The sequence below is a fragment of the Tachyglossus aculeatus genome, chromosome 19 (assembly GCF_015852505.1).
Source record: "Tachyglossus aculeatus isolate mTacAcu1 chromosome 19, mTacAcu1.pri, whole genome shotgun sequence".
NCBI classification, from domain to species: domain Eukaryota; kingdom Metazoa; phylum Chordata; class Mammalia; order Monotremata; family Tachyglossidae; genus Tachyglossus; species Tachyglossus aculeatus.
The window spans coordinates 36,702,803-36,727,469 of record NC_052084.1 but is presented as its reverse complement, the minus strand read 5'-3'; the positions used below and the strand labels follow the sequence as shown (position 1 = coordinate 36,727,469).

Sequence of the window (24,667 nt, the reverse complement as noted above, 5' to 3'; positions counted from 1 at the left end):
TGTTATTCTCTGGGCCTCAGTTCCCTCATCTGTAAAATGGGGATTAAGACCATGAGCCCCCCCGTGGGACAACCTGATCACCTTGTAACCTCCCCAGCGCTTAGAACAGTGCTTGGCACACAGTAAGCGCTTAATAAATGCCATTATTATTAGTATTATTATTAGAGGAGGGGAGACAGACGGCAAGACAAATAAAGTACAGCTATGTACGTAAGTGTTGTGGGGCCGGGAGGAGGGAGGAAAGAAGCGCGGCTCAGTGGAAAGAGTCCAGGCTTTGGAGTCAGAGGTCATGGGTTCGAATCCCGGCTCTGCCATTTGTCAGCTGGGCGACTTTGGGCAGGTCACTTCACTTCTCTGGGCCTCAGTGTCCTCATCTGGAAAAATGGGGATTAAAACTGTGAGCCCCCGTATGGGACAACCTGATCGCCTTGTATACCCCAGCGCTTAGAACAGTGTTTTGCACATAGTAAGCGCTTAACAAATACCATTATTATTATTATTATTATTTATCAAGTGTTTATTATGTGCCATGCCCTTTGCTAAGGGTGGCCTAGTGGAAAGAGCTTTGGACTGTTCTAGATACACATTTTGTAGCCCCAATTCTGCCACTGGCCTGCTGTGAGAGACCTATGTAGGTCACTGAACCTCTCTGTGCTTTGTTTAAATACCAGTAATTATCATTAAAGGGATACCTTCTCTCTCATCTCTTAGACTGGGAGTCCCATGTGAAATAGGGACTGTGTCCTATATGCTTACCTTGCATTTACCCCAGTGCTTTGCATATAATACGCACTTAATGAATTCCACGAATAAGGGGTGAATGGAATGGGGAGTGGAAATGTTGATGTTAACTGTACTTCACAGAAAAGTACCTAAGATCGATCCAAATTAAAACCATTTTTGAAAGATCCCTCTGAAGATCCTAAGGAATTTGATAATACATTCTGGGACATATAAAATATATTGCATTGCACATGGAAAGAGAAAGAGAGAAAGAGCATGCTCAGTCTGCTGTATTTATAGTCTGTGTTCCTCTAGGAAATGAAATTTATATGGTTGTTTTCAATAGTTTCCTTTTGAGCCGTCAGCAATTTAGAACCTAGGAGTTGTATTTGCTTTCGAAAACTGAAGAAATTATGCATTATTTTAAACCAGTTACGTGGGTAAAGAAGATGCACGATATAGCATTTATCAGCATGAATAGATCCATTTCAAATTGCAATATATTGGGAGTGTGTGCACAGTAAAATTTGTAATTCAGCCATGTATAACCAAGGGCAAGTAGAGTAAAATACATTTATCCAGCCCACTGCAGTGTTGTCTCCTTCCTTCATAAATCAATTAAGGATGATGCGATGCTAATCAATTCAAATCACAGTTCAATAAGCCACTTCAGCACAGATACATTTAAAATCTAAATGGAAAACACAGAGGCTTTCTGAAGCCAACCCTACCTACTCAGTGAACTGTTATTTTTGCACAGAAATTAGCATCAGTATTTAGTTGGGTTAGGCTTTTTGGTTTTGTTTTGTCTCTTTCTTTTTGCCTTGGTTCATATTGTGACAGCATGTAGCATTCTAAAACAAAAAGAAAAATTTTTGGCCCCATCTTGCATTTGGAAGATTTTCATAGAGCTGTGCAATAGTGCTAAAAATGAACAGGAGCCTACCTGGGTGACATTTTTGCAGAATATCATTATCTGTACTTTTTGAGTCGTTATTTTAATACAGGTTTCCGATCCACTCCCCAACTGCTATATTTTGGGGGTGGGGAAGAAACTGGCTTTCATTTTTAAAGCTTAATCAAAAGGAAAAGTGTTGAATAGGCACTTTATATATGAATGCCAAACAGTTTTATGTAGTATATTTCACAACCCAGAATAAAACCCAATATTGTTTTATAGCACTGTGAAAGACAGTTGTTTCCTGCATTGAAGTCAGAGCACTATAATTTCAAACAATAAGAGAGTCCTTTTTTGAGTAGTATCTCATTACTTTTTATTAATGGGATAGCCATAAAACACTTGGAACATCATGGAATCCCTGGTGTTGGTTATTGATTATTTTTTTCCTTTTGTGGGATGTAATGGCTGCCCATAAAATAACTTAAAATGTTCTGGGCAAAGAAAATGCACACATGTCTATAAACTACTGCGTAACTGTTTGGTGCTTTCTCACATGCGGAAAAAAGCAGTATAAATTGTAAAGCATAAAAAAGCAGCCTTTATAGTTAATGCAAATGACGCATTAAGCTAGACCCTTTTTCCCAGAGCACAATTTAAAGGTACTCAGAAGTCCAATTATCTTTGATTTAGCTGTAAAAATTTCAGAATAACAGCTGTGCCTGCTGAGTGAGTATTCTTCTGCAAAAAGATGGTTCATTTGAATGGATAGAGAGGTGATAGTGTCTGTGGAGGTTTCAGGGGTGGGTGGGTGGAGGGACACGTGCTATTTGCATTTTCCCTTAGTGGCTCCCTGTCAGACATAGCATTTGCTGGTCTCTTGTTTTTAATTATCTCCCAGAAATAAAAACAAAAAAAATAACAATAAAGCAATTTCAAAGATTATTTTCCCTCCAATGACATTGTTCACAAGACCACTGTAAAACGTGCTTCTTCCTTTACTGTTTGTTGTCCTGATCATTTGATAAAATCAGACCATTTAACTTAATTGAGAATTAAGATCATTGCCCAATTAAAATCCCATGATTTTTATTTCATCTTTTATTACGAAATCAAACTGTATCTTCTCCGTCCATGTAGGGGTTTGGTAGATAAGCCATCATTTAAGTTTTGGACCAGATGATTGACTCATTATCTAGCTCCTCCCTCCTAATAGTAGATGAGAGTGCACCTACAGCTGTCCATGGCATGACAGCCTTTTTCTATTCAGTTACAAACAGAATCTCTCTGGGGTGTACATTTTCTAGTAAATGCATATGTAATTTTGTTCTTATGGATGTTAATGTGATTTAGACCTATTTCCGTGACTTACATACGCAATACAGTTTTTCTAACCCATTCTTCCGGCCATCCTGGGAATCAACTTGAATCGCTCCTGACTCTTTGGGTTTCACCTTTCTACAGTTGGAAAATGGTGATTTTGAAGCACATGACACATTCTCTCCTGATAGCTCTACACTATCACTAGGTTCTGTTGATTCCACCTCAAATCCATGACTAGTCTCAGCCCTTAAGGCCAAAACCTCAGTCTGTCTCAGATGCTCTTCGGGTCTGGGCAATTGTGATCTGCTGCTTCTTTTGTCCTGCTCACTGTCATTTTGAATCAATCCAAAGTGGTAAACTTAAAATCACAGTGTTGCTCACCAGTGTGACATCTTCGCAATGTTCCCCAAGTTCCTTGTCATCATCATCATTCCTTGAAATTGTATAGCACTTTTTTCCCAAATGTTTACATCTCTGTTATCACATGTTCCTTTCATGACATCCTTCTGAGGTAGGCAAAGGCAGGCTGTGATTATCCCAGAGAGGTTCAGTGACTTGTTTGAGGTCACGCAAAAGGCCAGTAACAGAGCCAGGAATAGAATCCCAGTGGCCCGTCTCCCAGGCCAGTGAATGTTCTCCACTGCCTTATCAATTCCAAACTATTCAATTCCCATTTTCCAGTTCCATTATCGATCTCTTTTGACCAGGTGGCTTCTCTCCTTTCTCCTTTTGGTAGCTTTTGGGGAAACCTGCCTCTTCAGACTGATGCTCTACAGTGCCATCTCGGCAGAGAATGGATTACCATCTTCTCTTAACGTAACCAACAGAGAGTGGTCTTTATAAAACTAGCTCCTGTAGTTCACGGACCCACCTAGTAGTTAAATAATTCCTCTTCTCCAATTCCAAATGTTCCTCACTTGGCAACTGAACCCTTCTGTTCCATAAAGCCACTGAACCACTTTCCAAGCCAAAACGTCCCCAGAACACCCACCTGGGGTGGGTGGGGAATTTGGGAATGAGGGGCCAGGGTTCTGAGTTATTAAGCCACCATGTTGGCTCTCCTGACAGATTCTTTTGAGAACAGGGATCATGTCTACCAGCTCTATTGTTTTGCACTCACCCTAGCACTTAGTGCAGTGTTCTGCACACAGTAAGCCACTTGTCTGCTGTTGGGCCTTGGGTGAGTCCCTTCACTTCTCTGTGCCTCAGTTACCTCATCTGTAAAGTGGGGATTGAGACTGTGAGCCCCACGTGGGATTGTGTCCAACCCAGTTTGCTTGTATCCACCCCATGGCTTAGTACAGTGCCTGGCCCACAGTAAGCACTTAACAGGTACCACAATTATTATTATTATTATTATTATACAATCACTAAATACCACTGATTGAAGGAGTAGGTACAACTAGCTTCTTGGCCCCATAGTGACAATCTCATGGGGGTGGCAGCCCCTCCTTCCTGATGGAGTTGCTGTTTCTAATTAGAAACAGGATGCTGGAGTCGGCTTCATAGCAGCACTGTGGTGTGTCTTCGGCTGTTTCGTGGCCCTTGCCAGCTGCATGGTTTCTGGAATGTCCAGAATGAGTAGACCCCTGAAGAATTCCAGTGTTTTCCTATTTGCATGAGAGTGGTTATGGGCCACTTTATAGCGACTCGTGCCGGCCCTGAGAACCACAATGTAGCCACTCTCATATTCCTCTCTGTTAGCAGCAGTCCAGAGGCAGAGATGAAATCAAAACTCTAAAAACCTTATATGAAAAGCACCAAAACTCACCCTGTTTACAACTGATTCAAATTGACTCTCAAAGTTGGAGCCCAGGGACCGGTTTGTGTAGCCTACTGACGTTCTTCTCAACTTGATTTAGATCTATGTAGTGAATCATTCCTTCCCCATGACCGCCCTCGACCCACCCTCCTTCTCTCTCCTCTACCCCCACCTCCTCTCAGTTCATGACAGTTTGGGGAAGTGGTTTTGGCATTGTATTATGACAGCATTTGCATGCGCTTCATGCTGCGAAACCAGCCCAGAAAAACCTGTCCTCTCAAAGCCAAATCCCTGACATGAAGATGGCAGAAGGGACAGGCCCCACTACAGAGGAAGCAGCTGGCCAGGGTTGACATATGCTCCCAGAGCCCTTCTTTGAAGCGTGAAGAGTGGAGAAGGGCAGGTATGAGCTCAATACTACCTGACCCGTTACTATATATTTTCAGAGATGGAGTCCTGGGGGCAGCATTCAGAGGCCTGGCCCTAGTGTGTTTTATGCTTATTGAAGTGGGTGCAAGAATATGACAGTGTTTTCCCCCATGTTTTGAAAAAAGTACAAAATAGTAAAAAGCTTTACCGTCAGATAAACTGAAGAAAAACACCATGGCTAAAGGAAACAGTATGGTCCTGGAAGTCAGCGAACCTGGGTTCTAATCTGGGCTCTGCCACTTACCTGCTGTGTGACCTTGGGCTAGTCACTCAACTTCTCTGTGCCTTAGTTTCTTCATCTGTAAAGTGGGGATCGACTTCCTGCCTTCCCTCCTGTTTAGACTGGGAGCCACTTGTGGGACAAGGGGCTATTTCCAACCTGATTATCTTACATCACCCCCAGTGCTTAGTAAAGTGTTTTGCAAGTAGTAAACACATAATAAGTAGATTTAGATTTTAAACCCCTTAAAGGGAGAGGTTGTGTAATCTAGCACTAGTGCATTCTTCCAAGTGTTTAGAGCAGTGTTCTGCACACAGAAGGTCCTAGGTAACCACTATCGATTGATTTTACTTTCTATGAACGTTGGAGCACTTTCTTGATTTCTCTTTAAACATAAATATGTGCTTCCTCAAATGAACTCTAAGCCTCTTCAATGATGTTGGCACTCACCATTGGTAAGAAACTCCGTCCAGGAGTACTTCATAAATTCCTTCTTCTCACTTGATCATTGTACTTAATCCACACCTCTGACTAGCACAATGATGCCAACAGTGATCTGACCTCAGATCCCTCCCAAGTTCTTAAAATTTCTAAAATGAAGTCAGGCATTTCTTTATTAAGTTTTGAAAATGTCACATAGTACTTTGGAGGAAACGTGACCAGAGACCATTTATTTCCTAAGCAATAAGGGGTAAAATAAGTGAGGGACTGAATGGCTGTCATGATGTTTTTGCCTAGTGCTGGTATATTTTGAGCAGTCAGAGTTCAGTCAAAACACTTTTGTACTTGAAGTTTTTCCAATTAAATTTTTCTGTTCTTGTTCTGTAATTGAAAGTTGTCATCCTTGACCTAAATAGAACCAGATCATACTTCAAAGGCTTAATGCCTTTCACAGGAATGTGTGTACCGGCACACATGCAGGCGCACGCACACACACACACACAGAGCAGGGATTAGAGAGTAAAAAAGTAGGGAAGAGGTAGATGGAACTGAAGGATTTGTTGAAGTTTCCCAAGAGGAAATTATGAGCTGAAAGTTGTCAGATCTGATTAAAGGGTCTATTGGCATCAATCAGAGCTGACAGTGGTATACCAGGGTTAGAAAACTCAGTAATTAGTGAAGCTATTAGCTGCAAAAACTGAACAGTGTAACATTTTGGATGTAATCTCCAGACTCAGGCATTTAGGGTCCTTTAAAAAAAAATTACAGGTTTAGTAGGTAATTATATATTTGAGAATATAAAGAAGTTGGATTTTTTTTTTGAGTGCAAGCTGTTCTGTTTCATTTGAAACCCTGGCTGCTCCAAATGTGATTTGTCTCAGCTCCAAGCCTACTGTTTTCACCCTAGGAATATCTGTGGAGCAGGTGTTCTTATAATATCACTCCTTAGCACAGTTAATCTGACCCTGTGCCTGTGATTCAATAGCTTTCTCACAAGTTTCTAACAACTTTTTTACCCACTGAATGTTGTTCTTCTCAACCATAGTACAGTTGAGTGTTCACCTGTAGGGAGTGAAAACACTGATGCCACCTCCTTCATTAGGGTTGATTTACAGTTTATTCAATCTTCTTTCTGATACATCTCCATTCTAGACAACCTCACTGCCACCAGGTCCTTAAGTAAGGGCATACAGATTTTAAATTGACTTTACTACATTAACCAATTCAATTATCCTGAAAGGTCTTTGAGGCTTTTGACAATTCTCTGTAAGTACCTAGTTTAGTGCTCTACACACCCAGTAGCTGTTCAATATATTCTGATGATGATTATCTTATGTATCTGAGAAGGTATTTTTTTACATTATAAACATGTTGGTGTTTCTAATCTAATTAAAATGCTTATTTTTTAAAATCCTTAGGATATTTAGACATTGTCTTATCTCTACTATAGAATTAGCACAGATAAATTCATTCAGTGAATACACTAAAGTTAGTATATTACATCAGAGATATGGCATTTTATTACCTGGGCATTTATTAACTCCTCAGAGAAAAGCCCGAACCCTGCTCCTCTAGTCACAGTACTCTATTAATCCTGTTGTACTGATCATTGTCCTTGTCTTTTCATTGCTTCTGTGTCCTTATTGTGTCATCTCTCCTTATGTCTGTGTTATCAGTCCCACCTCTTTTGTCAGGTTGTTAAAATTCTGAGACATGGGCCAGTGATTGTGTCTGTTTCTCACTTTTGTAGTTTTTAACCTGTGGTTAATATAGTGTTTTGTACACTAAGTGTTTAATAAATACAGTTACTACCACTACTTAAACACAGTTACTACCACTACTACTATTACCGGACAGCAGAGATGCAGTTGATGGTAAACTAATTTCTTTGCTTGTCCTTAGTTTAATGATTGAGAAATGAATTTGTTCATTAAAACCAACAGGTTCTTTCTCACCTAGTTTTTGTTAGAATCAGAAACCCACTATTGAGTTGTCAGTCATTTTCTCAGTGTTACAGAACCTAATTAAAGGTGATCATGGTTCTGAAAACAAGTCTTGAAAAAAGTCCAACTGCCATTAAGATCCTTCTTTAAAAGAAACACACTAAAGATGGTGTTTACTCCCTTTGATACTATTAATCCCTCCTTGGTTATAGGAAATGCAAAATCTGCTTCAAATGTCATGAGCACTGCCTTGTATTATATACAAGGTGCAAGTAACTTTATTAGTTCATTCTGAAGTCTCTTTGACTTTGCACCTCCTTGCCCTCTGAATGCAGTAGCAAATCGAAATGACCCAAAACGGGCAAAAAACATTATGCCTTGCAATCTGGTAACAAGCGATTAATTGCCATGTTGTATAATCCATTCATTAATTCATTCAATCATATTTATTGAGTGCTTACTGTGTGCAAAACACTGAACTCAGTGCTTGGTAGAGTACAGTATAATAAGACACATTCCTGCCTATAGTGAGGTTATTCAGTCTTAGTTTTGCTCAGTTCTCCCTCAGTTTCGTATGGCCAAAGCCCTTTTCAGCATCTCCCAAATACCCTATTAAGTACTCACTGTTATACAGATCACACTTTTCTTCTTCCTTCTATCCACAGACTATTTTAGTGCCTGTCTCCCCTGCTGAATTATAAGCTCATAAATGCAACTAAATTAGTAGCACTAAGCCTTTAGGATGGCACTTAATAATCATTGAAGGAAGGAAGTTTCTAATCCCGGCTTCGCCACCTGTCAGCTGTGTGACTTTGGGGAAGCCACTTAATTTCTATGTGCCTGTTACCTCATCTGTAAAATGGGGATTAAGACTGAGCCCCACGTGGGACATCCTGATTATCTTGTATCTCCCCCAGCACTTAGAACAGTGCTTGGCACATAGTAAGCACTTAACAAATACCGTTATTGTTGTTGTTGTTGTTATTGTTATTATTAATGAGCAGTTTCCAGAATCCTAAGGAGATAACTGTATCTCCTTAGATACACTAAGGAGTGGGCTTCTAGACTGTGAGCCCACTGTTGGGTAGGGACCGTCTCTATGTGTTGCCGACTTGTACTTCCCAAGCGCTTAGTACAGTGCTCTGCACACAGTAAGCACTCAATAAATACAATTGAATGAATGAACTGTATTAGAGGTCGCCTCACCCTCAGCATACTTTGCTATCTCAGGGGTAAGAATGTATCGATTTATTGTTCTATTGTACTATCCCAAGCTCTTAGTACAATGCTTTGTGCATCCATTCAATAAATATGAATGGATGAATGAATAGAGAGGCTGCCTAGTGTCCATTGCGCGATGCCTGAGCAATGTCGTGGCAGCTCAATCTCCATTCTGAAAGCAGAGACCTACGAGAAGGTCCTTTGCCCATTCTGCTCCTCTGCTTGGCCTGATAGTAGATTCTTCAGTGGGGCTGACTATATCCTTTGACTCCTGTATCAGAAATCTCGGGTAAAAGAAAAATGGTCCCTGATGTCAGGTAATACATTATTGTTAAAGCAAGACAGATGACTTCGTAGGGAGAGAGTAAACTACCCGTCCATGCAATCCCATAAACAAACAAGCCTTTGCGTGGTTCTACATTCCAGATGGAATAACGGCAGTCATCTGAATTCGTATTCGTTGATACCCTGCTCCCTTCTGTTCTCACTTTCTCCTAGCTTTGGGGTGCCAGATGGAGATTGGGAGAAGAGTGGAGTCTAATGAAGGTGCCACCTTCCACAGCTCCACCCGGCTCTGCTGCTGCCCTATCTCTCTGGTTTCTTCTCCGTAATCTGGGCAACTTTCTAATTGGGCCTTTTTCTCTTCATTTTATTCTGTTAAATATTCAGTAATTTGTGTTAGACTCTCCTCTCCCTCAGGGTATTGAGTTTTGTGTTTTACTGTCAGAACATCATCAGATTTGGGCTTTTGTGTTTTACTGTCAGAACATCATCAGATTTGGGCTTTTGAAAACAGGAGCTTTTTGCCCTTTTGCAAATAACATTTCAGAATTTTAGAAATAAAACTTGTTACTTTTTCTAGACTTTAAGCTCCTTGTGGGCAGGGAACATGCCTACCAACTGTCATACTCTCCCATGTGCTCTGCACATAGTAAGCACTCAGTAAATACCATTGATTGCCAAAAAGTTTATTTTAAGCCTTAAAGGAAATTACTTAAATTCTGTCACATCCACTAAAAACAAGTTCCACAAGTTCTTTGTCATCCCTTTATGCATTTGATCACTTAAATTAATCTGCAAAGGCCCAAATTGGTTGGGTGACAGAACACTTCAAACATTCTTTCTCTTTACAGCCACTTAAGAGAAATTAAGCTGAATCATAGTGCTAAGGATTCCCCTGCCAAGGTTGCTAATGACCTTTCACTTTTAACTGCTTGAATGGTATTCCAATTCCTATTTCAAGTGGATGTCCAGAGGTTCAGCTGGAGTCCCAAGAGGAAATCATTACAGTAGCAGAAAAACTTCCTTAGTATTTCTCCTCTTTAAACAATCAGTTTTAAGTGCCTAAAATGCCAATCTGAGACTAATAATAGAGTAACACTACACATTGCAAAGAAAATGAAGGTGAGGAACGATGTAAGGGTGTTGGGCAGGCAAATGACACACGATGGTAGTCATGGTAGTCTTTAAGAGAATTTTTTAGTCCTTCCTCACCTGTAAAAATGAGGATTAAATACCTTTTCTCCCTCCTGTTTAGACCCTGAGCCCCATGGGGGGTGGGAACTGTCCTGTACCTACTAAGGTGCTTGGCACATAGTAAGGGCTTAACAAAAGCCACAATTATGATCATATTGTTATCTAGTTATATGTTAGGAATGATCACTGCTGTGATTGGGACCCACTCAGTCTCATGTGCATGTGGACTCAGACAAGTCTACCTTTCTCCTCTTCCAACCTTAAAGTAAATGCATTTCAGTTTCCCCATTTTCACAATATGAAAGTTGGGGACTGAAGGTTACTAAACCCATTTTTCTTCCCATCATAAAGTAAGTAACTATCCTTTTCAAAATAAGGCAATAATTGATTCTGGGGCTGAATATTGTAGAGAAAGAGATTCAAGACAGTAACATCTCTAAACAGAAATTACAATCTCTTAAACTCTCACCTCAAGAGAAAAAAGGTGAAGCCCATTTTGGTTTTCCTTTTCCTCCTTTTTAGCTCAGAAGAAAAAAAAAAAACTATGCGTGCCAGCCCACTCAGCTCCAGAGAAGGTAAACGGCTTAGACTGGAATTAGCCAAACAAGATTATAAACCAAATAGCCCATCAAAAACACCTTTTAAGTATGATCATCTCCCTAAGTAAAGTAGCGGGATCAGTAGAATTTTTGATAAAAATAATATTAGAATTCCTGGAGGAGAGACCATCAGACTGAGGCAGAATTGTATGATCTGCCTAAATGCACAAATGATTTCTCTATTTTTGGCTGTAGCTGTAGTTAATTCCTACCCAGATAATGATAGCCATGCAATAAAGTTGGAGGGGAAAAACTTTGATCTGTTTCCCTTGTAAACCTGCTGGGTTTAGTGCAGCAAATGGAGCAGGCCCAGAATTGTGGCTGTCTGAAACTATTGTGCTTCTGACTGAACCTTTTCAGCAAATGCATATGATGTTTTTACACTTCAGAATGGTGTTCACTTGAGGGAAGGGCTGTCTGAGATTTTGGCTCAGAAACCCCTTCTATCAACACTTAGAATCAATCTTAGGGACAGAATGTGAAGAATAAAAAGACAGAACGGAGGCGTTCATGAGTGGCTTGTGAGGGGGGCAGCTCTGTTTCCACCTGGAACCTTGAAATCAAATTTCAGAGTCGTTTTAAATTGGGTTTGGGATGGTAACAGTGGCCAACACAGAGTGAAGCCTGAGGTTCTGCCTCTGTGCTGATGGTGTAATGGAAACTGCCCTTCTCTAACCTGGCTTGACACAGGTCTGGTAGCTGTCTGCATGCATCATTGTAAAGGAAAGGCAGATTCCCTGACCAATTTGGACTGTGCGGTGCCCCATAATATTTTAGTAACACCTGTGCTCAAAGGGAATTTTATGATTCCCAGCATATAGTGAAACTTCTCCCTTAGGGAAAGTTAGCTTTCAGTATTGGATGCAATCCAGGCTTACTTTATGACTACAACAACTCTCTCTTCAGGATGCTGGGCGTTTGGAATAGGAACAGCGGCTTTGTCATTTGCTAAAAGCCAGATTTGTTTATTGAGGTAGACTGTTCAGTGATCATTTTAAAGGAATGAAATATTAGCTCTTTATATATATGTAGTTGCACATCAGCATTATTTTCAGGGCTGGATTCTATCATTCTCTAGTATTCATTCATTCAATCAATCGTATTTATTGAGCGCTTACTGTGTGCAGTGCACTGTACTAAGCGCTTGGGAAGTACAAGTTGGCAACATATAGAGACGGTCCCTACCCAACAGCGGGCTTACAGTCTAGAAGGGAGAGACAGACAACAAAACAAAGCATATTAACAAAATAAATAGTAAACTCAGACTACTCCTTCTTGGTAATGTGAAATAATGCAATAAAATAATGGTATTTACTAAGCACTTACTATGTTCCAAGCACTGTTCTGAGCACTGGAGTAGATGTAAGATTATGAGATTGGTTAAAGTCCCTGTTCCACCTGGGGCTTATATTCATTCAGTCGTATTTATTGAGAGCCTACTGTGTGCAGAGTACTGTACTAAGCACTTATACTCTAAGCACTTTGGATACTTACAGTTTATTTTGAGGAAGAGGAGAGGTAGGATTCAAGTGAGAAGTGAAGTGACTTGCCCAGAGTCACACAGCTGACAATTGGCGGAGCTGGGATTTGAACCCGTAACCTCTGACTCCAAAGCCTGTGCTCTTTCCACTGAGCCACATTGCTTCTCAGTGACCTTGGGCAAGGCACTTCATTTCTCTGGGCCTCAGTTACCTCATCTGTAAAATGGGGATTAAGAGTTTGAACCCTATGTGGGACAGGCACTGTGTCCAAAGTGATGACCTTGTTTTTACCCCAGCCCTTAGAATAGTGATTGGCAAGTACCATAATTATTATTACCATTATTATTATTGTAGTGTGCACTCAAATGCTGCTGCTATTACAACTGCAACTAATCCTAGACAGAACATTTCATGTCATGTTTTATTTTCTCTTGCGCCCCAACTAACATCCCTCTCTCATGCCCAATAGTGACTCTATATTGACCTTCTGGCTGCCCCTATTTCGGGAGCAGTCTCAGAGATCTGTTAACGACAACACCCAGATGTTTCCTGAGTCACGTCTCAGAACCCCCCTCCTCAAGGAAATGCAGTCTAAATACTTATTTCTGACTGCATTTCACTGGGTTTGCGCACAGAGAAGCTTTTCTGCCCCTTTTTTCCCCACCCATCCCTGCATTGTACACATCAGCTCTTGGTTTTGCCATCCAAAAGAACTCTATTATTTTGAACTGTTCACCGTTTCCTCTTCTCTCTAGGGATTTTATGAAAACATTAGACAACCTAACCCATCACCATTCTATTTCTCATCCATTTACAAGTTTAGGACAGTTGGATAGCTATCCAATATGTGGGCGATTCAAGTCCGGAGGAATTCCTGCTAAGAAAACTTAATCCTCACAATTCATTTATCCCCATAACGCAGTAGGATTCTTGAACAGTGCTTAAAGAACAGAATAGTGTGGTTTTGAAATGAACCAAATCGATTTGGGCTGTGCCTCCTATAATTAAATTTAGCCTCCCTCCAATGTGACCGTGAGCTATGGAGCACAAACTCCAGCTGCCTTTCCCTAGATTGGAGAAGTCTCTGCAAGAACTTTCTGTTCATCGTTTTGGCAAGTTGCCCCAGTCTGAACCATGAGGACCACAAGAAATATATCTCCATCAGGAGGTTCTTTAGCTTGTGACCCATTGCCTTAGCCCTGGTTCTGGTTTAGTTTTTATTCATCTTCAAATATGTATTTGATCTCTTGAAGTTGACACAAAATTGATAAGCATTTTAAAATTTAGCGAACAGACATTTTGTATAATTTTCGTAGCTAAGTAGTTCTGCCGAGTTCATTTCCCAGTGGAGCCGCTTAGTCTGGAATGGATCCTAATCAAAATTCCTATACGCTGGGGGTGGGAAATATCCACATGGGCTGAGAGAAATTTAAGTTGACAGAAAAAATATTGACAGTTAACCCATTTCTACTCTGCCATGCCCTAATACGAGAGCCAGATTGAAATGTCTTGCATGAATTCCAATTCATTAAGCAAATGTGACACTTTATTTTCTAGCCTTTTCAGTGCAGAGAAGTGAAGTGGCAAAATAGGGCTATAAATGAAAATACACAGGGCTTGAATATGAAAGCCAAGGATAGTAGGAAAAATACTAGAAAGGGGTTTCAAGATTCTGTGAGAGCTGTCCTGGAGAAACAGAATAACTATTGTTGGCTTGAAATTTGGAACAGGCCATTTAATAATGTACAAATCATGAAACTGCCCCTGGAAGTTAATTATACAAAAGAGCCAGCATAGCATTTTGGTTTTATTATGAGATGGATTGCTTGGATACTTGTTTCTTATTTTAATGGAAAAGAGCCATCTGTAGCTTTGCTAACATTTTCTGGAAATCGTTAATCTTGTACTTCTAATTAGCATTTTATAAATTAAATTTTAATTTACAAGTTTGGTAGACTTCCTGTTTTGGAAGAAAAGACAGACATGTGTCTTAAAGCTCTGACTCACTATACTCAAATAAAATGTATGAGCAAATATTTTCCTATTCAGACTTTGTCAAGAGCTTCCATGTTTATTATATTATCATGACATAGGCATCATTTTCTGTGTAGGCTGTTATTCTTAGCAGCTTGAGCAGAGCTAAAATATAATCACAAGGCCCAAAATAACATTAAATGCATAGTGAATGTTTAGATACATTTCAGAATTAGAAAAGTTATCTTGCATCTGTTTATCTTTAAATTCTGATAGCATGTCTGTGGCATAAAAATTGGTGTCATTTCAGCAGTGCCAATTTAGCTTTAGCAAATTAGCTAAGTAGCTCAGATTTGTAGTATTTCACACTTTAAAATCCTAATGTGCATTGCTAAATATATTTCATTACTGTTTGCTAATTAATGTTCTGTGGAAGTACAGATGCTAATTCTTGTAGTTGACATGGCTCATTTCAAAGTGATAGTGGTGGCATCTGTAGTTCTCTGACAGTTATATTGGTAAATTGTAATTGTGCATTTGTTGGATAGATATTGATTGTTCCAGACTGAAAGTATGTGACTGTAGACTCATGCTGTGTATTGAATGTGAAATTCGCAAATACTTGTTATATGTTTTGGGGATTTTTTTGGGCGGGTGGGAGGGACGATAAGCTGGGTTTTTTTGTTTGTTTTTGTGGTTTGTTTTTTTTTTCCCTCAAAGTTGAACTTTGATGTGTACAGCTAGATTTGGTGTGCTGAATTGGCCAGAGAAGCACACATTGCACTACTTGTTTCGATTTCCTGTCATCTCCTCCCTTCTTAGCGGTGGCAAGTAGGCTATGTAGTGTATTTGAATAACTTGTTCCAACACAGCAGTAGTAGTGCTTTTTTTTTCCCCTTTGCCCCAGTGTTCTTGTGATTGTAAGTCAGCAGAGCTAGAAAAACTGGCCTAAAAGCTGCCGGTACCTATTCTTAACAAAGATGTCTTTTCTTCACATTGTGTGAAATGGCTGTTGGTCCTACAAGTGATAGTTTTGTCTACGTCATACCAGTGGATGGAATCTTGCCATTAGTAGTTTCATCTTTTTGTACCATAGACATAAAAACCTTTATTTCTATAGACACATAGCTGTTTCTACCTATGAGAAATATGCTTCCCCCTAGATTTACTATTCACTATTTTAAAATTTCCTTGTTGCTACCCATTTGAAGGCCTTTTTCCCCCCCTTTTGGCCAAAACCAACAGAAAGCATAGTAACCAGTTTTTTGAAAAAAGACAGCTAAACTGTCTTCTAACTGTATTGTCAAATGTTCAGTAAATGCTCTGTACGAAGTAGATTCTCAAAATAATAGTATATCGGTTATGCAAAAGTACATTTTCTGTGGGAAAAGTTTATTTTTACAGCCAATTCTGTCAAGTATCAAATATAATGAAACGGGGCTATTTTTCCACAGTTTCTCCAAGTCTGTTCCAAAAAACTTCAGTGTTCCCCAAAGTGTTCTTTATAATGATAAGAAATGGTGATATTTGAAAAGTGGTTTTTTTTTTTTTAACCAAGTTTTTCTGGTATTCCAGAGCAGTAGAGATTTTGGTTTTCTAGTCCCCATGTCTGTACCACAGAGCAAATAGCTATGCAGACTCTCCTCAAATGTCTCCCCCTTAGTATTCTTTAAAGGGTTAATTGAGTGGAGTGTTTGGCAGTTCTGAGTTTTAGCAAATTTGAATTAGACAAATGGGCAATATGTTTTTTGGACACCTTCTATCCCCAACAATGGTTCTGGCAGAAGTTGCTACCCTATTCCAATGGGTTCATTGGCTCCCACCTAATCACTCCCTTGTTTGCTCGTATGACCCTTGTTTCCTCTGCAGTACTCATCTAGGACCTCCATAATGTAATTCAATATTCCTGTCAGTAAGAAAACTATGTGCTTGGTTTCTTGAACCTCGCATAATTACAATATTGTTAGCAATCCTTCAGATGATTCATACTTTTTTGGGTTTATTTACTTTGTAGTTTTTCCTCCTTGCTCTCATTTCTTTCCTTCTACAGCTGTTGTCAGCTGAATAGATCTTAGGAGCCATCCAATTAAATTTTATTTTAGCAATTTAAAGGTACGTTTTGATTGGACATCAAAAGTAATTAGATAGCCCTCATATCCCTTTAAAATATAGATTTTTTTAAAATTTGGGTAGTCCAACTCAGGGACAAATATCTGCCCATAGAAGTAGTATTTTTTAAAATGGCATTTAAGCGCAAACTATACATCAAACATTGATCTAAGTGCTGGGATAGATGCAAGTTAATTAGGTTGGACACAGTCCCAGTCCTGCATGAGGCTTACAATCAATCAATCAATCAGTCATATTTATTGAGCGCTTACTATGTGCAGAGCACTGTACTAAGCGCTTGGGAAGTACAAATTGGCAACATATAGAGACAGTCCCTACCCAACAGTGGGCTCACAGTCTAAAAGGGGGAGACAGAGAAAAAAAAAAAACCAAACATACTAACAAAATAAAATAAATAGAATAGATATGTACAAGTAAAATAAATAAATAAATAAATAGAGTAATAAATATGTACAAACATATATACATATATATACAATCTAAGTAGGAGGGAGAACAGGAGGCACAGAGGAATTAAATATCTTACCCAAGGTCACACAGCAAGCATTTGGCAAAGCCAGGATTAGAACCCAAGTCCTCTGGGACTTCCACTAGGCCATGCTGCTTCTCAATGATTGAGTCCGCATTAAATGCTGTACACTGTTCTAAGCACTTAGGAAAGTTAAGCAGGAGCACAGACTCTAAGGATTGAAATATTTTAACTTCTCTTAAAATCAAATGCCATCAGTGCAGATAAAATCTTACAAAGTACTGGGATCGAAAATAGATTGACTACCATTCCAAAGCGCCATTAGGTTTATCGTCGTCATCATTCTTCCTAAATAAGCCTCCTGTTTAAGGGAAGAATGGGCTGTCTCAAATATAGGTAGGGGTGATGTAATGTATTTTAATGTCTTCCTCTCCCTATAGACTGTAAGTTACTTGTGGGCAGGGACTGTGTCTACCTACTGTATTGTACTCTCCTAAGTCCTTAGAACGTTGATCTGTACACGGTAAGTGCTTGATACATCCCATTGATTGATTGATTAATGACTAGTGGGTCCTGTGGGAACAATTAAAGAGTGCTAGATGGTCCCCTGGCACCTGGGGCACAAAGGTATTGTGTTTGGAATTCACCCCATCATCATCATCAATCGTATTTATTGAGCGCTTACTATGTGCAGAGCACTGTACTAAGCTCTTGGGAAGTACAAATTGGCAACATATAGAGACAGTCCCTACCCAACAGTGGGCTCACAGTCTAAAAGGGGGAGACAGATTAGAGGCCATACACATTCTGGCAACTCTGCTGCCAAAATTAATCTCCCTTCCAGTATCTCCTCAATACCCCCGAGAGGTATGTTAAGAAAAGGCAGCAGTGACCCCTTCCTTCCCAAGCAAGTTATGGCCATTTCCTTCTCGGTTTCCAGGTTAAATATAACCAGTGATGCTGACCTCTTAGGCAGAATAATACATTATTTAACAATGTTTTTGTCAACGGCTGTAAAATGACCCTTTTGTAAATTGGAGTTTTATTCTGTTTTGACAGATGCTTGTGACCACGCCTGAGAAATGGGATGTTGTGACGAGAAAAAGTGTTGGGGACGTGGGCCTTTCTCAACTGGTAAAGCTTCTGATTCTTGATGAAGTTCATTTACTGCATGAGGACAGAGGACCGGTATTGGAAAGTTTAGTGGCCCGCACTCTCCGGCAGGTAAGCCAGAGGATTTCAGGAATGACTCGATGTGTAGTTGGCGGGGGATCCGGGGTGGAGGCAGCAGTGACCTGGCCAACCCTCTGACAGCTGTGGAGTGGAAGAGTCCTCTTGGTCTATTTATTTATTTTACTTGTACCTATCTATTCTATTTTATTTTGTTAGTATGTTTGCTTTTGTTCTCTGTCTCCCCCTTCTAGACTGTGAGCCCACTGTTGGGTCGGGACTGTCTCTATATGTTGCCAGCTTGTACTTCCCAAGCGCTTAGTACAGTGCTCTGCACACAGTAAGCGCTCAATAAATACGATTGATCGATTGATTGGTGTGAAGAGGAAGTGGAGAACGCAGCCTTCCCTCTGCCCTCCAAACCAGGTGTCAGAGTTAACCTGGGCATGAAACAGCTGTCAATTATAGAGATATTGAATAGTCCTTCAGTGCATTTCTGGATTTGATATTTACTGGGTATGTATAGACCTTTCCCCCACACCGTTTACGTACATACCTGTAATTTATTTATATTCATGTATGTCTCCCCCTCTAGACTGTAAACTCTTTGTGGGCAGGGAATGTCTGTTTATTATGATTGTCCTCTCCCAAGTATTTAGTACAGTGCACTGCACACAGTAAGCACTCAGTAAATACGATTGACTGACTGACTTTCCTCTTTAAGAAACCTAAGGTAATTGGAACTCGGTTATGTTGAATTTGATGGACCTCATAGGATTCTTAGAAGCCATTCTAGTCTACCCACCTTCTTCAGGCAGGGTACACTGCAACCATCCCAGCCAAATGAGAATGAGTTCATTTTTAAGCTTGAGAAGTCGGGTTTTTTTATGCAATGATTATGTTCAGGCTATCATTGAAAAGAAGTGCATGATAAAACTGCTCACTCCAAAGCTATCATAAAATATTAATGTCTATTTTGTAGTCTCCAAATTTTAAAGACTTTTTCAAACAGGTGATTTAAATAGACTGTTCAGTGTAAAAATTGCTCTGAATTTTGTCAAGATACAGTGAGTTTAACATCAAAAGGTTTCTTTGAAACTAATTTGTCACTTTGAAGTTCCAAGTTATGGAGCCCCAAGTGCAGTAGAGGTGTAGTGCTAGAATACTTGAACCTTTTCACGTCTAAAGTAGATTGGAACAACTCCATAATACGCACATTTTATATATAAAGGTTAGAGGCTGTGACATATCTTCATATGGAATGCAGATCCTTAAAATCATTGGTCACTATGGATCAGGAAAGTTGGTAGCCAATTAACTACATGTGTCTCCTGTTGATGACTGGGAAAGGGTTTTTAAGCAAGGCAGCAAATCAACAATTGGATGTAGTATGTGTGTCTTAATTTGTTTTGATTTTTCTGTCGTGCATATGCATATGTTTTTTGATCCACAGTTTCCTCAGTGATGTGTGTACGTAAATGATTTGTAAACTCAAACTCCATAAGCTTTGAGGAGCACGGCTGCCCGCCCTCCCCGAAAGCTGTGGGGGTGATGGTCCTGTTATGTTTTTGGACTTCAATCAATGAATGATATTTATTATAAGAGAAGCAGCGTGGCTCAGTGGAAAGAGCACAGGCTTTGGAGTCAGAGGTCATGGGTTCGAATCCCCACTCCGCCACATGTCTGCTGTGTGATCTTGGGCAAGTCACTTAACTTCTCTGGGCCTCAGTTACCGCAGCTGTAAAATGGGGATTAAGACTGTGAGCCCCACGTGGGACAACCTCATCACCCTGTATCCTCCCCAGCGCTTAGAACCGTGCTTTGCACATAGTAAGCGCTTAACAAATGCCAATTATTATTATTATTATTCTGTGTGCAGAACCCTTTTGGAACAGTACAACTCAGTAGTGTTGATAGACACGATCCCTACCCACAAGGAGCTTGCAGTCTGCCAAAGAGACCCAGCCTCTTTAATCAATCAATCAATCAATCATATTTATTGAGCGCTTACTATGTGCAGAGCACTGTACTAAGCGCTTGAGCACTGTACTAAGCGCTTTAACCATGAAGATCACTAGAGAAGCAGTGTGGCTTAGTGGAAAGAGCACGGACTTGGGAGTCAGAGGTCCTGGGTTCTAATCCCCACTTGTCTGCTGTGTGACTTGGGCCAAGTCACCTAACTTCTCTGTGCCTCTGTTACCTCATCTGTGAAATGGAGATTAAAACTGTGAGCCCCACATGGGACAACCTGATTACCTTGTATCTGCCCCAGCGTTTAGAACAGTGCTTAGCACATAGTAAGCGCTTAACAAATACCATTATTATGAGAAGCAGCGTAGTTCAGTGGAAAGAGCCCGGGCTTGGGAGTCAGAGGTCATGGGTTCTAATCCCGGCTCCGCTACTTGTCAGCTGTGTGACTTTGGGCAAGTCACTTAACTTCCCTCATCTGTAAAATGGGGATTGAGACTGTGAGCCCCATGTGGGATAGTCTGATTACCTTGTATCCCCCCAGTGATTAGAACAGTACTTGGCATATAGTAAGCACTTAACAAATATTATTATTATTATTATTAATAAAGAAAGGTATTAACCTTAGGAATATTGGATGTTGACTTAGTAGAGAAGTCAGACGATCCTGGGTTCTAATCCTGGCTCTGCCACTTGTCTGCTGTGTGACCTTGGGTAAATCACTTAACTTCTCTGTACCTGTTACCTCATCTGCCAAATGGGGATTGAGACTGTGAGCTCCAAGTGGGACCAGGGAATGTGTCCAACTCGATTTGCTTTTATCCGCCCCAGCGCTTAGCACACTGCCTGGCACGTAGTAAGTGCTTAACAATGACCATAATAACAATAACTATTAATATTATTTCTATTAAATTACATGCCCGTGATCACACAGCAGGCAACTGGAAGAGCGGGGATTGGAACACAGGTCTTCTGACTCCTGAACCTTTTGTCTTTCCACTAAGCCACACAGCTACTCATTTTCTGGCTTTAAACTTTAAAAGATTTACAAAATCTAAACCAGGGAGTCCACCAGAAAAATCAGCTCATTGTCCTGCAAAATCAAGTATATTTAGTTGGGCTTGTAAATAAAGCCTGAGAGTGACTTTTGTCGAGCCAGGCCACCCTTGATTATGCAGAGGCCAGTGATTCAGTTTGTGAAAGATCTAGGCCACTTCCTTTGCCATGCAGACAGTAACAATAGTAATAATAATAATAATAATAATGGCATTTATTAAGCGCTTTTTATGTGCAAAACAGTATTACCTACATTGAAGCACTGCTTGCTTAGCTGCCCTTTTCATATGAGGAAAATGGATCCTCAAGGAATCTCTAGAAAGGAAATAGATAAATGTTATGCATTGGAATGCATGTGCTATAGAAAATGTTATCTTTCATTTGTTATCTGTAATGAAAATATGGTTGTTTGGGTTGACACTGAGTATGAAATTCCAGTTATCTCAGAAGGCTGAATGTCATGAAAATGGAGTTGAATACTTTTTAAGTAGAAAAATATATGTATATATAAACAATAACGGATGTCTAGAGTAACACCCTGATTTTATTTTTTTTTGTTATAACTTGTTAGTACTTAAACACTTACATTCTACTCACAAGTATTCTAGAGACAATGTGCCACAGCAGTTCCTTGTTGAAATATATCTCTTAGGTACCTCTTGGCATCTAGACTAATTCTAGTACTAAAAATCCTTACAGGAAAAAGAACGAATAACTTCTATGGGATAATTCCTCTGTTGTTCGAGGTTCACCTTAAAAAAGCAGAGGTAAATTCTGTAAGACTCTATTAAACATGTTTATTAAGTCTCCAAAAGTCACAGAAAACAACAGAATTTTGCATGGTACTCACACAGTTAATGGATAAATGGAAACTCACCTAAGACTGTAAAAGGTAAAATGATCCTGAAGATAACATAGTGAAAGAAAAAAACATCCTGTGGCTTTTAGTGCAGTGAAAGATGGAGGAGGATAAATACATTATGTTCTTCATTCCATTCCAAAGAACTATTAAGGTTTTTTAAAACACTGTTGACTGAGGAGAGGAAGGCAAAATCATAATCTTTGAGACCTCCAGATTTGGTGGTATCGGAATTAAACTCATTTATAGAATTGCCCAACCAGCTGGTTGCCTAGTAACAAATGCATTCTGAACATTTGAGAAACACAATTGCTTTTATGCAATGAATTTCATGTTGGTTGCTCTTAATTTTTTTTTATGTTATGATATTAATTAGATTCTTACCATATGCTTTACAATTGTAACAGAATCTTGAATACCAGTCCTGGGCTTTATCCATCAGCAAATGACTATATTACAGAAGGATGTACAAATTTATGAAATATTATATTCCAGTGTATGGCCCCATGCACGAAAATAATTTTTAGGAAAACATGAAAGTCTAGAGGCCTGAGCATTCATTTTTGACTTTTTGCATATGCTATTAACTATTTGGGTGGGAATAATGCTCTGTAAATCCTTAAAAGATTCTTTAGTCTCAGCAGGCCTGCTGAGAAAGGGATGATAGTTGTGAAGCTTTGCATAATTTTTTTATTATTTATTAGATTTAAAGCATGGCTTTTCTTCGGAAAAATACAGTTCGATCCTAGGTGATTGGAATCCTGTACTTGGCAAATTTCTGCACTCCAGCAAATTTCTGCCCTCTTTCATCTCACATTTTAACCTCTTCAGGTCATCTTCTTCCCACTCCAGTTGGTGAACGTGAATGAAGACTGATAGAGAGTTAAGCCAAATGTTTTTATGTCCTGGGGGCATTTTCAGCCTGTGGTAATGCCTCACACTATGTTGTTTTGAAAAACAGCAGGCTTCCAAGTGGTCTCTCCAGTTTGGATGCAGTCTGATTATGTAAACCAGAAGTGTTTCAACGGTGGCATTCTTTCCTCCCTTCCAGAAGTGCATTGTATGAAAACGCAAACTGCCATTCCCCCTCTCATCTCCTCCCCGTGCCCACTCTTCTCTCCTACCTCCCTCTTCACATACAGACCAGCATTTGGGGAGAAAGTGTGATTTTTGCATCAGCTTCTCACTACCATCTTTCCCGTCACGTTCATGATCATGTACAAAATGTGGTTGAAAATGTGAGACCCAAAGTCGTCTTGGAGTTGAGGGTGAATACCCTCCACTGAACGCTGCTTTGTTGGGGGCCCCTTCTGCACTGCACCTGTCTGTAGATCCTTACCCCCCCCCCCAACACACACACACACACACACACACACACACACACACACACACTCACACACACCCCACACCCCAGCTAGTCTGCCCACCCCTGCTGGTAGGTTGCCCAGGCTTTCCCACCGAGCCACTGATGGAGCAGGTACTGGTCAAAACAGCAGAGGCATTTCTTTTCCATCTAACAGGGTGAATAAAGCACATCCTTTAGGCTGCCTCTTGGCTGCTAATCGGCCCACCACAAATTCCATTCCACCATTTGGCAAGCAAGTCCAACAAGGCTGCAGGATAGAAAGATTTTTGTCTTGGGTATTCTCAGTGGAAATGGAGTACCTGAGCAGTTGCCAACTAGTCTATGATAAACAACAAGGTTCTCAAGCTCCTAGGTCCTTGCCCTGGAGATAGCCCTAGCATGGCTGACCTCATTCCAATACTAAAATGATTGGCCATGAAACTATCAGCTGTTGACCTTTTATGTGCCGTATTGGGCACCAATAATAATAATTGTGGTATTCGTTAAACACTTGCTTTGTGCCAAGCACAATACTAAGCACTGAGGTCGGTACAAGATAATTGGGTTAGACACAGTCCCCATCCCTCTTGAGTCTCACAGTCTAAGTGGGAAGGAGAACAGGTATTGAATCTTCATTTTACAGATGAGAAAACGGGCACAGAAATGTTAAGTGACTTGCTCAAAGTCACACAGCAGTCAAGTGGCAGAGCTGGCATTAGAACCCAGTAAGCTGGATGTGGGCAGGGAATGTGACTGTTTATTGCTATATTATACTCTCCCAAGTATAATGGTACAGTGCTCTATACATAGTCAGCACTCAATAAGCACAATTAACTGATTGACTGATTTTGACTCCCCAGTTTTTGCTCTGTCCATTAGGCCACAGTGATTTGACACAGCTTGCACCAGGGACTGAAAAGGCTGGCCAGAAATCAATCAATCAATCAATCGTATTTATTGAGTGCTTACTGTGTGCAGAGCACAGTACTAAACGCTTGGGAAGTACAAGTTAGCAACATATAGAGACGGTCCCTGCCCAAAAATCCTCTTCACCATCTCCATCCCGGCCATCATCAGCTTTTTTGAGCATTGTTTCTTGGTGCCTCCTTTTCCTTTCTTTTCATTCATTCATTCAGTCGTATTTATTGAGTGCTTACTGTGTGCAGAGCACTGTACTAAG

At 40.2% G+C, this 24,667-nt stretch overlaps 1 protein-coding gene across 1 annotated transcript in view; it reads left to right on the top strand.

Moving 5' to 3' along the window:
- The window catches only part of ASCC3 (activating signal cointegrator 1 complex subunit 3), a 281,982-nt gene that overhangs the window by 86,252 nt on the left and 171,063 nt on the right, over nucleotides 1-24,667 (top strand). Inside the window, exon 11 of the mRNA XM_038761176.1 lies at nucleotides 18,149-18,313. Within this exon, the coding sequence (XP_038617104.1) occupies nucleotides 18,149-18,313 (165 nt within the window). The remainder of the gene's footprint in view (nucleotides 1-18,148; nucleotides 18,314-24,667) is intronic.